General features: G+C 36.5%; 1 protein-coding gene across 1 annotated transcript in view; it reads left to right on the plus strand.

The window, feature by feature from the left end:
- Nucleotides 1-3924: 3924 nt before the first annotated feature.
- FSIP1 (fibrous sheath interacting protein 1) overlaps nucleotides 3925-16022 on the plus strand; it is a 55074-nt gene continuing 42976 nt past the window's right edge. The window contains exons 1-7 of the mRNA XM_032213630.1: nucleotides 3925-4050; nucleotides 4312-4471; nucleotides 5540-5638; nucleotides 7323-7501; nucleotides 8116-8209; nucleotides 8794-8889; nucleotides 14137-14258. Of these exons, the coding sequence (XP_032069521.1) occupies nucleotides 3925-4050; nucleotides 4312-4471; nucleotides 5540-5638; nucleotides 7323-7501; nucleotides 8116-8209; nucleotides 8794-8889; nucleotides 14137-14258 (876 nt within the window). The remainder of the gene's footprint in view (nucleotides 4051-4311; nucleotides 4472-5539; nucleotides 5639-7322; nucleotides 7502-8115; nucleotides 8210-8793; nucleotides 8890-14136; nucleotides 14259-16022) is intronic.

Consider the following 16022-nt stretch of genomic DNA (forward strand, 5'->3'; position numbering starts at 1 on the left):
TTTCTGCAAATAGACCAGCAGAAAGCTGACATATTTTAACATTATCTCTGAAGATTGTGAATCACACTTAGTTAATATTCTGAAAATGCAGTTAGGCACTCCAACTTTCCTAGGCAAAACGTTGGTGAAGAAATGATGCCAAATCTGATGTAGGACTTTGCCACTGCCAGCTTTTCTGAAGAGACTCTATTCTGCTCCTTCATTCCAATGACATCAACAATGTCAATATGTATGTCATGTTTACATCTCTTTCCCACAACCACTGTATATTTAGCATCACTAAATAGCATTCCATTAATTGCCAGTGCTTATTTCCCTCTTTTCAGTTCATTGCTTATTTACTCATCACACTCTGAACTATAAATTAGTCAACTTAGGATGCTGGACAAACTCACCCTAAACAGCTTCTTTATGTTTCAATGTATTATGCAAACTAATGAGCAAATCATGGTTAGATTTCCATGAGCAAGTATCTCACACAAATGCAGTCTTTGTGTGGGTCAGTCATATAGTCAGTTTCACTTTGCATTTGGAATCCCTGAAGAAAATCAAAACAAGAAAGCGCTCTATTATTCACAATGTATGTATCTAAAAAGTCAATTATGTTTGTGTGTGTCAAAAAAAGAGTAGAAGCAATATCACGATGCATGTCTTGCTCCTTTTGTACAGACAAAAGGGGTAGGGCTTCCATTGTAACATTACTTTCACCACCTACCCCTTTGAAACAACTCCACAGGTGTCAACTCCAAGTCAAACTCAATTCCCAATTATATGTGTTTATGTCCAAGTTGTTTTCTTGACAACACAGTAGAAGTGATTTGTCATTTGCCTTTGTCCTGGATTTTTCAATTTCTCAAGTCTGGTCTGCCCCCTCTATTTGCTGGCTTCCCATGTAAAGATTTATCTGGAAAAGAAGCAGAATGAATTTGACATAGCAAATCTATGCTTCTCTGAATATGAAGAAGAAAATCAAAGTTTGTGCAGCCTATTTTAGTTGGTCTTCACTGTACTGATATAAGCTAATTAACCATTGTTTCAGGAAAAAAAAGAGTAATAGAATGCAATTCAGAGGACTCCGTCTGGTGGCTGAAGAAGAATCAATCAAAGAATTTCTGGTTGTCTACAGGTTAAGCTGAACCATCCATTCACTGCCATTGTCAGTTTTTAGGCTGCTTATTCACATATAAAGGAAAGAGAGGCATTTCTCTGCTTTTATTCTCAAGCGAAGCAATTTCTTTCCGAAATTCTTAAATCCAGGGAAATAGATACTAGAAAACCTTTAGTTATAATGAGTGCATATCACACCATATGCATCACATGTCTGCTGATATACTAAGACTACATTAAAGCAACATTTTTTTAAAAAACCTCCCACAATAAAAAATGAACTGTTTTTTAAAAAATAACATATTTGTTTGGTCATACCCAGGGAAAGTGCTTAGAATCTTTTATCTTCGTTATTCATTCATGCACCCACCCCAAAGAAATACTGTTTTTAAAAAGTCCACTTAAAACCCCCCATATCCCACACCTCCCTAAATTGCAAGCATGCTGGCTGAAGAATTCTGAAAGTTAAAGAGTCCACGAAGTTGCTGAGGTTGAGGAAAAACTCCCTTAGAGAACAAGACTGGACAATGGCAAAACAATGGAAGGCAAAGATATTGCTACAAAGAAAATTACATGAATGTTTCCATAAAATCATCAGAGGCTCCGTAAGAAAGGAGCCTAGGTTATATACGGACACTAGATTCGGAGTGCAAAAATCCGGATCCCCACTGTACTATTCATTGCGCTCTCCAGAGTGTTGCAATCCAATCGGAAGAGACGGAGACTCTTTAGATGGTGTAGCAAAAAAAAAAAAAAGCTATCAATCCCCGAGCATCTATATCAGGAGCCTCCAAACTTGGCAGCTTTAAAACGTGTGGACTACAACTCCCAGAATTCAAGTCTTAAAGGTGCCACGTTTGGAGACTTCTGATCTATATCAATGCTCCAGTTCACTTCTGCCAACGAGCTCTTGCTTTTTTCCGCGTAGCGACGCCGACGACTAAATTGCTGAGCGTCAGCTGCAAAGCGTCAAAAAGCCAGCGTTTTAACTTCCGCCCTTAGTGGCTGCCCTACGTCCTGTTTCGGCTCGATTTCTTGGGTTGCCATAGCAACACAGAAGCTGGGTGACTAGTTGCTGTTTCTTGATGGAGACTGTTTCTTGTTTTGTCTGCCTCTGGAGGTGCATTTCTAATATTGCTTCGGGGTATAAGTAGACTGCGTCTTGTATGTAGCCGATCCCCCCCCCCTTTTTTTTTTGGTCTGGTGGGGGGAAATTATCTTTTTCAGCGATCGTTAATGATGAACCTTTTGCGTTCATGATCATGTTGGATACCAATACAATAGCATTTTGTTTTGTTTTCTATATGTCTGCATTTACAGGCAGCACCAGAATTAATTTATTTTCCTTCAGTGGGGCTTACTCCCAAAGCAGTAAGCATAGATTGCATATGGTCTTCAAATAATGATCCCCCCCCCCACACCCATTTTGAGACATATTATTTATAGTTACTTTGGGCTTTTGCTTGAATTTTATGATCTGGATCTTTTCTTAATAGGATTATTTGTGCACACGACAGTTTCCATAATACATTGGCATTGAAAATCGAAGATGAAAGAAAACCTCTAATAATTGACCACTTTTCTATTTAGTCTAAACATTGGGACAAAATGTACTATATTGTACAGTCAATAGCAGGTTAGCATGTAATAAAATTATGTTAAATATATGATATAAATATTATACATCTACACTGTGTAGATGTATTTAAAATACATCTACACAGTGTGTAAAACATCAATTAAAACCAGATCTACTGGTTCTTGACTGCAATGCTTTTAAGTTCTTTGTTTACTTATTAGATTTTTATCCTGCCTTCATTACCTTATAAATAGCTCAAGGCAGTGAACATATCTAATACTCCTTGCTCCTTCTATTTTCCCCATAACAATGACCTTGTGAGGGGTTGACGGTTGATGTTTCATGGCTGGGCTGTTGTATCAATTTGCTGGATGAATACTCATGCTCGAATACAAAACCATGCTATGAAGTTTGTTATGGACCAAAGAGTCACAAAAATAATAATTTCTAAATATTAATTCATTATCCTATGACTGTTTCAATTATCTACACAGTGATAGTAAAACAATCAGTATTTTATTTTGCAATGGCAAACTATCAGCAAATAGTGAAATATCCCGAACATAAAGTTACCTAAACACATATATTTGCAGATGAAGTAGATATGGAAATATAACTATGTCATGGTTTCCATGGTGAAATCAGGCTATTTCCAGAAGTAACGTTTTTTACTATTGGTGTTTGGCTTTCAAGGATCCCCCTAACTTTCATGAAATTACTTATTTTTTTCAATCTAGACATAGTGTAACTGATATTGCCCCTATATTTCTAACAAGGGCTGTCGTTGGATTTGTTTGTAGTGGCAATATGGGAAAACCATCGTTATGCAAGAAGTTAGTGACATACTTTTCCTTCATATTAAGAAAAATGTAGAAATTTAGAATTCATTCTGATCTAGCCTGCTTGATTTTTTTTTTCTGAATAAAAGAGAAGAGGAAGATTCTTCATGTATCTTCAAAGCTGTGAAAATCCCAGACTTTTGTTTCCCATTTCTTAGTCATGTGCCAACCAGTCAAGGTCAGGTCTTGCAGTCTCCTGACCATAGAAGGTCCATTGCTTTTGGCAGCAGAGTATAAAATAATATCCATTCATTTCTTTGGCCTATTAAACTGAATCACTGATATAAACTGCAAAATTAAGAAGATAATGGAAGTTCATTACTGAAAATGAAGCATGCAGAATTTTAAAAATAGATTCCATATAATTAAGTTCTCCTTTTCTAATCATTTAAGGCTACAATGGATATCACAAGAGGAAGTCTGGATGGAATTTCAAGACCAGCATCTAACTCAAGAAATAATCATGGAAGCAAAATGTTAAGTTCATCTCTAGAGATTTTAACTCCAGAACCAGACCAGTCTAAGGTAGTTTCTCTTTCTGCCCTGTTACTTGTTCTACTCTCTATAGGCCTTTCAAAGTTTTGCATAGAATTTCAGATGTTTACCATAGGCCACTAGGTAATTGAATAATTGCATGCTTTATTTAATTTTGTTTTCTAAAAAAAAGTATAAAAAGTCAAATTTGTGGATTTTACTCAAGGATATTAGGTTATGATAATAAATCAGGAGCTTTGGATAAAAAGATTGATATACCTTTTAAAACTTTCCGTTTCATATCATTTCTAGGCTGATGTTTGCAATAACCATATAGGGGAGAACTCAAAAGAAAATTATGATAAAAATGGGGAGGAGTATGAAACTCAACAAATGAGTTTCTCAGAACAAATATTTGAAGAAAAAACTTCTGATTTTCATCTGGTGGGACAGCATACAAATCAGGTCGCAGGTATGGCAAGTACTACAAGATCAATGTAACCTTATTCATGTATACTTAGAGTAAATAATAATGTATAATAAGACCTGCGACGATGTTATAACAATATAAATATTTTTTTTTATTGGGTTCAAAAGGAACTTCCAATGGAAAGAAGGCAAATGAAACATATCTCCAACAAAGATGGAGACAATGACCATGGCAAAGACCAAAGAACCAGAGTATATAAAGTTCCTCAGAACTTTTCCAAATTGTGAGGGATGGGGGATGACTACCAGGTGCTTTGGATGGTTGTTCCTTGTACAGACACTGCAAGATAGCAGTTTTCTGCAGGTCTAAGAGCTGAGAGATGAAAAAATTAGCCATCATGCTCACAGCTGTAGTGGAGACTTTCAAAGGATGCGGAGTTTGCAAACTTCACTTTCTAATTATTTTTGGAAATTGCTTACGGTATTTACTATTCTAAGGCTGTTAGAGATCTTCAAATGACATGTTTGAAAAGCCATTTTTACTTCTCTTCTGGAGCAAAAAACAAAACAAAACTATAAGTGTAGGAATTTAAAGAATTGGAAATTCTAGTTTATGTTGCTTTTTACTACTGTAATTATGAACTTTAATAAAAATGAGATTCAGGTGAATTAGATGACTATAAAAAAAGAAAAAAAGTAAATTTAACTGGCTAAATTAGTGCTTATGTCTAGGCTTTGGCTGTGGCATTGAACAGTTGTATAGTTTTTCTTACTATAGCAATTACATGCTAAGATAATTTCAATTGCTGAATTTCTGTTTGCCTGTTAAGTTTTGCCAGCAAAGAAGAGCGATCCAACTCTCCTTGAATCTTTATAAAACTTTAGGACAATGTGGAAAAATAAGGAACAATTAATATAGAAATATAAATGTTAAACCCATTAAAGAAAATATATAAATATTTCACAAGATTGGGATCAGTGCACTGAACATAAGACTAAATAGTTTGTTGCAGATTGCAGCCACCTTGGAGTAATTCTCTTTTACAGTTGGTTTGATTCTTTAATAACACTTTTAAATAGCACTTCTATGAACCGTTTCTCTTTTTTTTAGAACATTCTTCAAGTTCAGTAGATTCTGAAGATGATTTTGCTGAAAATAAACTCTCTTGCAGCAGTGCTTCTCGGAATAAGCCAGTTGAACCACAAAAAGGTATTTATCTTTTGTACTCTCTCTTATAATTAGGGTTAGAAAGCCAGCTTAGTTTACAAGCATTAAAAATTGTAATGAGAAGGAAGTGCAAATTATGAAATAGTGTAAGTACAAATCTTGCAATTGTTTAATGTGTCTCATGATGGTGCACACTTGTACAAAAGGAATGGAGATTGCATTGTGATGCTATAATGCTGTTTTTGTCATTTTGATGAAAGCTTGAGGTCCTATGGCACCTCAGAGGTTTCTATTTTCCTGCCTGTCCTGATATTGTTACTTTGGTTTGGATACTTGAATACCAATTCCCTTCTACTTTTTAATTATTGCAATACAGTTTTCTGTTTCTGAGCTTTCTATCTGTATCAGAATGATAATTTGAATGATTATGCACATATAAAACGGGAGGATGGGAAAAATTCTAGTATTTATTTATTAACTTGTTTATTTACGTATAACTTTTATATAGCCACCTATCCTTCAGACAACTCTGGGCGGCTCCCAATACAATCCTTTAAAAATCGGTCCAATACACTACTTAACATTAAATTTTAAAAATTAAAACACCAAACATTAAAAAAACAATCAAAACAAAAACCTGTCACCAATCCAAGCAAATCTCCCTTAGAGAGATTAGAGATAAGATTGTCTAATCTCCCAATACTTGGGGGGAAACCAGATCTTTAAGATTTTACAGAAGGCTAAAAGGGTGGGAATTTGCTGAATTTCAGGGGGCAAGATGTTCCATGGGGCAGAGACCACCATGGAAATGCATGCTTCCCATGAGATAACAATATTTGGGGGAAGGATTCAGGAGCATGCCCACCCTATCTGGCATGCCTTAAGGAATGGTGGTTTTCCAAGTGGCCTGACCCTGTGCCATATAGGATTTTAAAAGTGATGAGTAGTACCTGGAGTTGCAACCAGGAAGAAATTGAAAGCCTATGTAGCTCGCAGACCTAGGTATCCCTATTATTGTGTGTGTGATCTTGTTCTGGATCAGTTGAATTTTCTGGGGGGTCTTGATGAACAGCTCCATGTAGAATGTATTACAGCATAAATATTTGCTAGAATTTCTTCCATCTTCCTTTGCATATAATCAACTAAGCGATGATCAATGCATGGTTGACTGAGCAAGGACTTCCAGGCCAGAAAAAGATGTGATTAGTGCACTAGAGTGACTAGACAAATCTGTGCAAAGGCTCCTGGCCTCAGCTGCCACCTGCTTCTCAAGCTGGAGCATGAGGACCCCCAAATTATGCACCAATTCACAAAGTCCAGGGAAATGCCACCCTGTCCAGAGTCAAAGATAGAGAATCATTTGGTCCTGGGGACAAAAGCCAGTCTTGCCATGGTTGAGTCAAAACTGGTTCTTCCCCATCCAGATCTTTACAACCTCCAGGCACTTGGCCTGCATTGCCACTGCATCACTTGTCTGATTACGGATGGACATCCATTTATTTCATAAATATTTGTATTAGCAATAATAGTTTTGAAACAATTTTCAGCTTCATTAATGAAGAACAATATTTTCTTTGAAATATTGTAGCATTGGTGTTGTATTCCTAGTGGATTTCTTAATAATATTCTTCATTTGATGACATTTTAGTAGATCAACCTGAAATGTTATTAAGAATATTTTTGATGGAAAGATAATTTGATTTTAATAGTCAGTTTTATATTTAAGTGACATCCAGGTCTGCAAACCTAGATGATTCTAAGGAGAAAGATGTAGATCTTCTCATTCTGAAAGCAATAAAGAAGATGAAAAGGTTGGACCAGATATTGGCAAATAAACAATCCCGGGAAAGAGCAGTCAAAAAGCAAGGCAGAGAATTGAGAACAAAACTATGGGAAGAATTTCAGGTTAGAAATACAAGATTGATTCCAGAATACTTCTATGAACCATCATTTATATAGGATGATGAATGGCAATGTTTGTTTACATTTGAATTGCTTTTTGGCATATAAAAATAACTTATCTATTACGTAAGTATTTGACTTCTCTGCTAATTTTTTGCTCAATTAAGCTAGCTGTTGATTTATTTAGGAAGTCTGTAAATATGGCCTGATAGAAGTTCATCTAGTTTGATAAATTATGGATATTTTTCATGAATTGTTACAGAACTGAATATCAAAATCTCTTAGTATAAAATATTTTTGTGCTAAATTTATATGAATTTACTATATTGTAGAGTTTCTATGACAGATGCATATCGTGCAGTATTTTCTGATAATACTCTGCTCAAATCCTTGCTTATAACTTTTGTAATCTGTTGCTAAAAGCTGCAATTTCCAAACAAATTTTGTTGGATACATAGCCCAATGATAGAAGTGTGTGTAAATCATGTGTGGATAAAAACAAAGTGGTAAAACCTGCAGTTTTGTGGGGGAACTCTTTAGTTTAGCAGTATGCATAAATACTTTGCAATGTCCATTTATCCTTATATGTATGTATGTATTTCACTATTTGAATGCAGTCAATGACATCCCGAAGTTCTTCAATAATTACTGAAGAGGAAGAAAACACAAACAGATTTTTAGCTTTGAACTCACCATTATCTGGAACTCCTGGTAAGAATTAAAAAATTAAATTTTTGGGATTAATTCTAATATAGGGCTAGCTACCTGCAACCTTTGAACCCTTCATAACAGCTTTCAGAACCTCCTCTGAATGTGATTGATGAAAATTGGTGGCTTGATGGCATTTTGAGTAGAAAACATCAGATTTGTAGCGTATGTTCTTCACATATTTTTAAAAATCCACCCAGTTTGCATTATTGTATTATCACTGTGGTTCATAGCATCTCCTAAACACTGAGGGCAACTTTTGGTTGTCAAAAGGTTGTTTACCCCTCTTATTTGATATATTGAAGCAAAATGGTAGTTTGTCCTCTAATTCAAAACTCCTTCAACTCATATCAGTCGGGACTGTATGGTATACAAGAGCATACACTTTCCTGACCAAGTACGTCTGTTAATTTTAAATTCACCTTGAAAACATTGGGAAAGTGATTACGGTAGCTAATTTAGTTCAGCCTAATACAGTTGCTAAGGGATCCAATCCAGCAGCCTCTTTGGATCAGTTTAGATCCAAACTGATCCCTCACTTCCTGAATAGAAATCATCTTATTTCACAGTATATGTTTCATTAACAGATCTTTCTGCTTGCGAAGATAATGGAACGTTTAACATATTTAAAACTCAGCTTCCTCCAGAAAATTATGAGACTAACGGAAGACAAACAAAGCAAGGTACAATAGACTTTTGTTCTCCAGAAATAATTTTAAAAGAATAACAAATACGTGAAAGCATGCTTTTTATTATTATTATTATTATTATTATTATACAATTGTATCACAGCGGCCAGTTGTTTTGCCGGATTTGGCATTGGTTACTAGTCGGGCCCCACCCAGGGGCCTAGGACGTCGTAACGTATTTTCGTAATATGCGTGCAGATCCAAGCAGTGCGTCTTTTTACATTTGACTGATGGTGATTTATCTTCTCAATTACGCCTTTCTTATACTCAGCTTTTGACTTAGTTGTCTTTAAAAGGCATCCTTTGTTTACTTCCTTAATTATTGGTTCTTCACTTTTCTAAATGTAATCATTCAAGCTGTGTTTTTCTTCTTCCACAGTCTGTTTTACTTGTAGGAGTCCTCGACCATCTTCTGCTCTTGGTAGATATTATTATTATTATACAATTGTATCACAGCGGCCAGTTGTTTTGCCGGATTTGGCATTGGTTACTAGTCGGGCCCCACCCAGGGGCCTAGGATAATTATAATTAAATAATAATAATTATAATTAAATAATAATAATAATAATAATAATAATAATAATAATAATAATAATACAATTGTATCACAGCGGCCAGTTGTTTCGCCGGATTTGACATTGGTTACTAGTCGGGCCCCACCCAGGGACCTAGGACGTCGTAATGTATTTTCGTAATATGCGTGCAGATCCAAGCAGTGCGGCTTTTTGCATTTGACTGATGGTGATTTTGTCAATTTTTAACTGTTTTAAATGTAATTCCAGTGCTTTTGGAATAGCACCCAGTGTGCCAATTACCACTGGAATTATCACTGCTGGTTTGTGCCATAGTCATTGAATTTCGATTTTTAAGTCCTGGTATCTTGCGATTTTTTCATGTTCCTTCTCGGCGACCCTGCTATCACCTGGTATTACGATGTTTATGATTGTGACCTTATTTTTCTCAACCAGTGTGATGTCTGGTGTATTATGCGCCAGTATTTTGTCGGTTTGTATACGGAAATCCCACAAGATCTTGATCATCTGATTTTCGGTGACTTTTTCAGGCTGATGTTCCCACCAGTTTGTTGCTGTTTTAATATTATAATTTTTGCACAAATTCCAATGGATCATTTGTGCTACTGAATTGTGCCGCAATTTATAATCAGTCTGCGCGATTTTTTTACAGCAGCTGAGTATGTGATCAACAGTTTCATCAGCTTCTTTGCAAAGTCTGCATTTGGCATCATCAGAAGATTTTTCGATTTTGGCTTTAATGGTATTTGTGCGGATAGCTTGTTCTTGCGCAGCCAGGATTAGTGACTCTGTTTCTTTCTTTAATGTACCTGTTGTTAACCATAACCAAGTTTGTTCACTGTCCACTTTATCTTTTATTTTTTCCAGAAATTGGCCATGCAGTGCTTTGTTCTGCCAACTCTCCATTCTTGATTTTATCACATCTTTTCTGTATTCTTGTTTCGTCTGTTGGGCCTTCAGTAGATTTTTGTTCTTTACTTCGATTAATAGATGTTCTTGACTTTCTTTTAAATAATCAGCCAGTGCATGTTTTTCTTCTTCAACTGTTTGCTTCACTTGTAATAATCTTCTGCCACCTGATTTTCGGGGCAGATACAGTCTATCAGTATCACCACGTGGATGTAAACTGTAGTGCATTGTCATTAGTTTGCTGGTTTTTCGGTCCAAGAGGTCCAAATCAGCTTGTGTCCAGTTAACTATACCAGCTGTGTATCTTATAATTGGTATTGCCCAGGTATTTATGGCCTTCATTGTATTTCCACCATTTAATTTAGATTTCAAAATTTTCCTAACTCTGTTGGTATACTCTCGCCTGACAATAGTTTTTACTTCTCCATGCTTGATGTTATCCAACTGCAGAATGCCTAAGTATTTGTAGGCTTCATTTTCTTTGCATTTAATTAATTGGCCATTGGGCATTTCAATTCCCTCACATGCAGTGATTTTGCCTCTTTTTATGGATACAGTGGCGCATTTTTCCATGCCAAGCTGCATTGAAATATCGGTGCTGAATACTCGGACTGTGTTTGTCAATGATTGGATTTCTATTTCTGACTTTCCATAGAGTTTCAAATCATCCATATATAGTAAATGCGAAATTTTTTCAGCTTCTTTGGCTGTTTGGTAGCCTAATTTCATTTTTTTTAAGATTACTGATAGTGGGATCATTGCGATGATGAAGAGAAGAGGTGAAAGTGAATCACCCTGGAAAATTCCTCGCTTGATATTAACCATTCCGTAGATCTCATTCCCTACTGCCAACTCAGTTCTCCATTGTTTCATCGCCTTTTCAGTAAAGGATGTAATATTTTTGCTAATGCCAGTTGTTTCTAAGCATTTTATGATCCAACTATGTGGCAGTGAGTCAAATGCCTTTTTGTAATCAATCCAGACCATATTCAAGTTCGTTTTTCTGTTCTTACAATTTTCTAATATCATTTTATCAATTAGAAGCTGATCTTTTGTGCCTCTGCTCCTTCTTTTGTTGCCTTTTTGCTCTACTGGCAAGATGTTGTTTGTTTCCAAATAATCCATCATGTTATCTGCAATAATGCCTGTGAGTAATTTGAAGGTTGTTGGCAAGCATGTTATTGGTCTGTAGTTTTCAGGTGTTGTTCCTTTAGTTGCATCTTTCTGAATCAAGTATGTTTTTCCAGTTGTCAACCATTCATCAATTTGGCCCTTTTGTAAAATTTCATTCAGTTGCCTGGCCAATATTGCATGTAAACTGGTCAGATATTTGAGCCAGAAACCATGTAATTGGTCCTTTCCAGATGATGTCCAATTCTTTACCTTTTTAACTTGATTTTTGACCATCTCAGTTGTTATTTCTAATACTTGCATTTGTTTGTTGCCAATGCTTTTCTCAAAGTCATGTATCCACTTTGCTTCCTTGTTGTAGTCCTTTGCATTTTCCCACAATTCTTTCCAGAATTCAACTGTGGCCTGTTTTTCTGGTTTTTCACTTTTGGTGTCACCATTCACATTAAGACTTTGATAAAAACGCCGTTGGTCTGATCGAAATTGCTGATTTTGTTTATATTGGATGATTCGAGCCTCATATCTTTCAATTTTTCTAGCTGTTGCTGTTATCTGCTGTTTTACAATCTCTACAGCTTCATTGATGTTTCTTGTATCCAATCTATATCTTCTGATTAGCCGATCTATGATTTTGTTGTTTTTAAGCCGTTGCTCATGCATGTTCTTTAAGTTACTAGCATCTGCCCTTAATTTTTTGATTTTTTGTTCTAAACGGATTTTCCACTTTGGCTTTGATGCTTTTTCTGTTGTGTGACTAGGTACTTTAATTTTAATGCCTAGTTCATTAGTGACTGTTACAGCTGCGCTGTACATTAACTGGTTTGTTTCCAAGATGGATCCCGGTTCAATTGTTGAAAACACTGCATTAACCATTTTCATGATAGGGGCCAAAATTTTCTTAGGCACAGTTTTTAGTGATGGTAAACGTTGCCTTTCCTCATTAAGCAGAAAATGCTCCATGATCTTATCCTTCAATTCTTTTTGTTTTTGAGTTAGTTCATCAGTTGGTTCAGTGATAACTGGTTCTAGTGGTGGTGATGTTATTTCCTCCCCGAGAGCTTCTTCTGGGAGTTCTACTATAATGTCTTTAGTTGTGTCTTGAATATCAGTTATTTCTGCTTGTGATATTGTTTTTTGGGTTTTGCAATTTGCCTGAATTTCCTCATGTTCAACTTCACTAAACACTTTATTCCGTGTAATAAATCGCCTTTGATCTGCTAGTTGTTGTTCACTAACATTTGAATCTGGATATTGTTGTTTCCATAATTCATACATTCGCTTTAAATATCCTCTTTTTTCTGGCTCTGAGTTGTAGTAACAGGCCATTATGGCACGGTTTTCATCTGCACTATATTTTTGTCGTTTTGTTGGCTGGTCCACTTGTAGCCCACTTGTCGACGGATGTCCAGGGACCCCAACATCCGCCACGGCACTTGTTAACCCGCGCGACGACCGATGCGGTATGGAATTCTTATTTGTTTTTTTCACCATATTGTATGGGTTGGCGGGGTTTTTTTTACGGGACCAGATGCCAACCTGACCCCAACCCTCCTCCTTTCTCATCCGGGCTTGGGACCAGCAACGGCGGATAATAATAATAATAATAATAATAATAATAATAATAATAATAATGTTAATCTTTGGTGAGATTCAAAGCCTTTGGGGCTGGTTGGTAGCTCAACAGCACGAGTCCTAACCAAGGACCTAGGAAGGTAATGTCGGAGGATATAAGCTGTTCCAAGTAGGGCGTTTTTTTGTAGAATCAGAATGTTCAAGTCTGATAAATTTAAAATTTCCAAATAGCGAAGTAGCCTTTTGGGTATTGCTCAAAGGTATTTTTGCCTAAATGTTGGTCCACCATTGGAGATATTTAGACGTAATACTGTAAAAACTCCTTTTTCCTAAGAATTGTTTTGTACAAGCCTCCCCTCACATTTTATTACACTGATCAAAAGTTTCAGTTTCATGTTCACTTCCATTCATAGAAAAATGCATTTTGAATTTGAGAATGGTTTGTGTGGCTTTGCATTTCATAGTAGTTTTCTTTTTTTGCAATTTGTTCTTAATTAGTGTTATCAATGTGGTAAAGCTGTAATATTTTGTTAGGGATAATATTGAAACATAGTTTACAATGTACAATATAGTAACAAAATAAAAACTTTTATACAAAATAGTGAAAGCGATCCCACAGAGTTGGCCTCCTCAGGGTGCCGTTGGCCAGACAGTGTCGGCTAGCGAACCCCAGGGGGAGAGCCTTCTCTGTGGGAGCGCCTTCCCTCTGGAATGAGCTGCCCCTGGAGCTTTGTATAATCCCCAACCTCCGGTCCTTCCGACGCACCCTAAAAAGTTGGTTTTTCCAGCAAGCCAGCCTGGCTTGAACAAAACAAAATAAATTATTGATCACTGTTAATTTTAATTTGAATTTTTTTAAAAAAAATATCATTGTCAATTTCAATTGGGTTTGGGATATTCTATTTATTTTTTTCTAACTTTTGTATTATGTGTTTCTTTTAATGTTGTACGCCACCCTGAGTCCTTGGGAGAAGGGCGGCATATAAATCTAATAAACCTAAACCTGAAACACAATTCCAAAATTTAATTGAGATGGCTAATTTTTTCTTTATTATTTGTTTCCTCAATAATTCTTTTTCTCTTTCAATACCTGAAGGTGATTCAGCTGATAGCGTAACTGATAGCGCAAGAGGTTCAATGAAGAAAATGGAAAACACTTGCCCAAAAAGAACAGCAAGCTTAAAAAAAACCCAAAACTTTGTTAAAAAGAACATAGAGGTATGTATTTAAACATAAGATTAAAATTTGTTCCTGTCAAGTGCCCCTCCCAACAGCATCTCTTTAAATGTGATTCCCCAAGTGAACCTTGTGAAGAGGGGTGGGGCACCCTCCTCCCGAGTTGTTGGGGCATTCTGTGCTGATCCCGCATCGTCTCCATTCTCGGTGCTTGGGGATTGGTGTAGAGGTAATTGCTCATTGCCAGAGCTCCATTGCTCTTCTACTTTGCTTCCTTGCCCTCTCTTCCCCCTTTGTTTGGCCATCCTGCACCCTCTCTCAATCACCGGTGACCCTTCCCAGGCCCGAGGGACCTGGGACTGCTTCATCCTGCTTTGGTCATTTCTCCATCAGCCCTGGCTCCGTCTCCTCTTCCTCGGACCTAAGCTCCATGACATTTATATCTTGTTACTCATTTAGAAAATCACCTTATTAAAATTTCTCTGCAGTGTATCTGAAATATATGAGATTAATGATTGGATTCTAATTATTTTCCATATCAGGTTTTGCTGGAAAAATAGAATGTTTTAAACCACTACATAATTATATCTACATAATGGAATGTCCTCTGCTAATTGCACATCCTATTTCTTGTTCTTATGCTGTGCCTGATATTTGCTGATAAGAATGTTTACAAAGTTCATTGTAGCTAAAAGTTATGAGTGAGGTAGTGGAAGGGTAACACTGTCAAAAGATTTCTATGGAATATACATAGCTTCTGGCACATGTAGTGTCAACTTGAGTGACTATATTGTACAGTAAAGGTACTGCAGCTTATCGACTACTCATTCAGCAATCATTCAAAGTTACAACAGTGCTAAAAATAACTTTATGACCATTTATGACATTCTCAGCCTCCCTCATTCATGTGATCTCTGTTACAATTAATATATATTGCCCTGCGTCTGATCTTTTTTTTTCTACCCTTGCAGAATGGGGAGACTGGAGAAGAAGAGATTAGAAGAGAGTAAGCAGGCACACAATGGGGAGTAGACATGAAAAGTAATGTGCTGATAAAACTATCAGGAACATTGAGGTATTCTGCAGCCATTGTATGCCTGTTTATTCTCCTCTAACCCCAAGCTCCATCATGACATAGCACCCCATTGGGAAAATAATTGATGGCTACCAATCATTTCCAGTGCTCCCTCTCATGTGCCAACTGCATCCCCTCTTCTTCCCTCACTGCTCTCAGAAAAAAGAGCCCTGCCAAGTGATTTCTATAGGCAATCTCTCCTCTGCCCCGCATCCCTCATCGGAATAGAGAGATTGCTGATAATGGGGTTAAAGAAGAGTATAGTAAACAAGCACACAATGGTGAATACACAGGCTGTTTGTCAATTGGCTGCTGACATCCACATTGCTTTTGATGTGATTACTCTTTTCTAATTACTTTCTCTCCAATAAATGTAAATAGAAATATTAATTCCATTCTTATCTATTGTCCAGCACCTTAGTGAACATTTTATAGGGTGAGAGATCAGTTAGGAGGCAAACAAAAGCTAAGATATGAAATTGGTTACTTTTTTCAGCTTTGACAGAAAGCTTAATCATGATCATGTGATTTTCCACTTAGCAATTGCTTCATTTAGTAATCAATGTGGGAGTTCCAAATGATGTTGCTAATCTAGAACTACATGTAGTCCTCTTCCTTCTTTATTCAGAATGTGCTTGGTTCAAAAATGATTTGGAAGAAATGCTTTGGAGCCTGTCGGGTGCAGCACCTCTACAATACTCATTTACTGTATGTACCTGTTTTTTCCATAC

Source organism: Thamnophis elegans, chromosome 1 (assembly GCF_009769535.1).
Source record: "Thamnophis elegans isolate rThaEle1 chromosome 1, rThaEle1.pri, whole genome shotgun sequence".
Classification (NCBI taxonomy): Eukaryota; Metazoa; Chordata; class Lepidosauria; order Squamata; family Colubridae; genus Thamnophis; species Thamnophis elegans.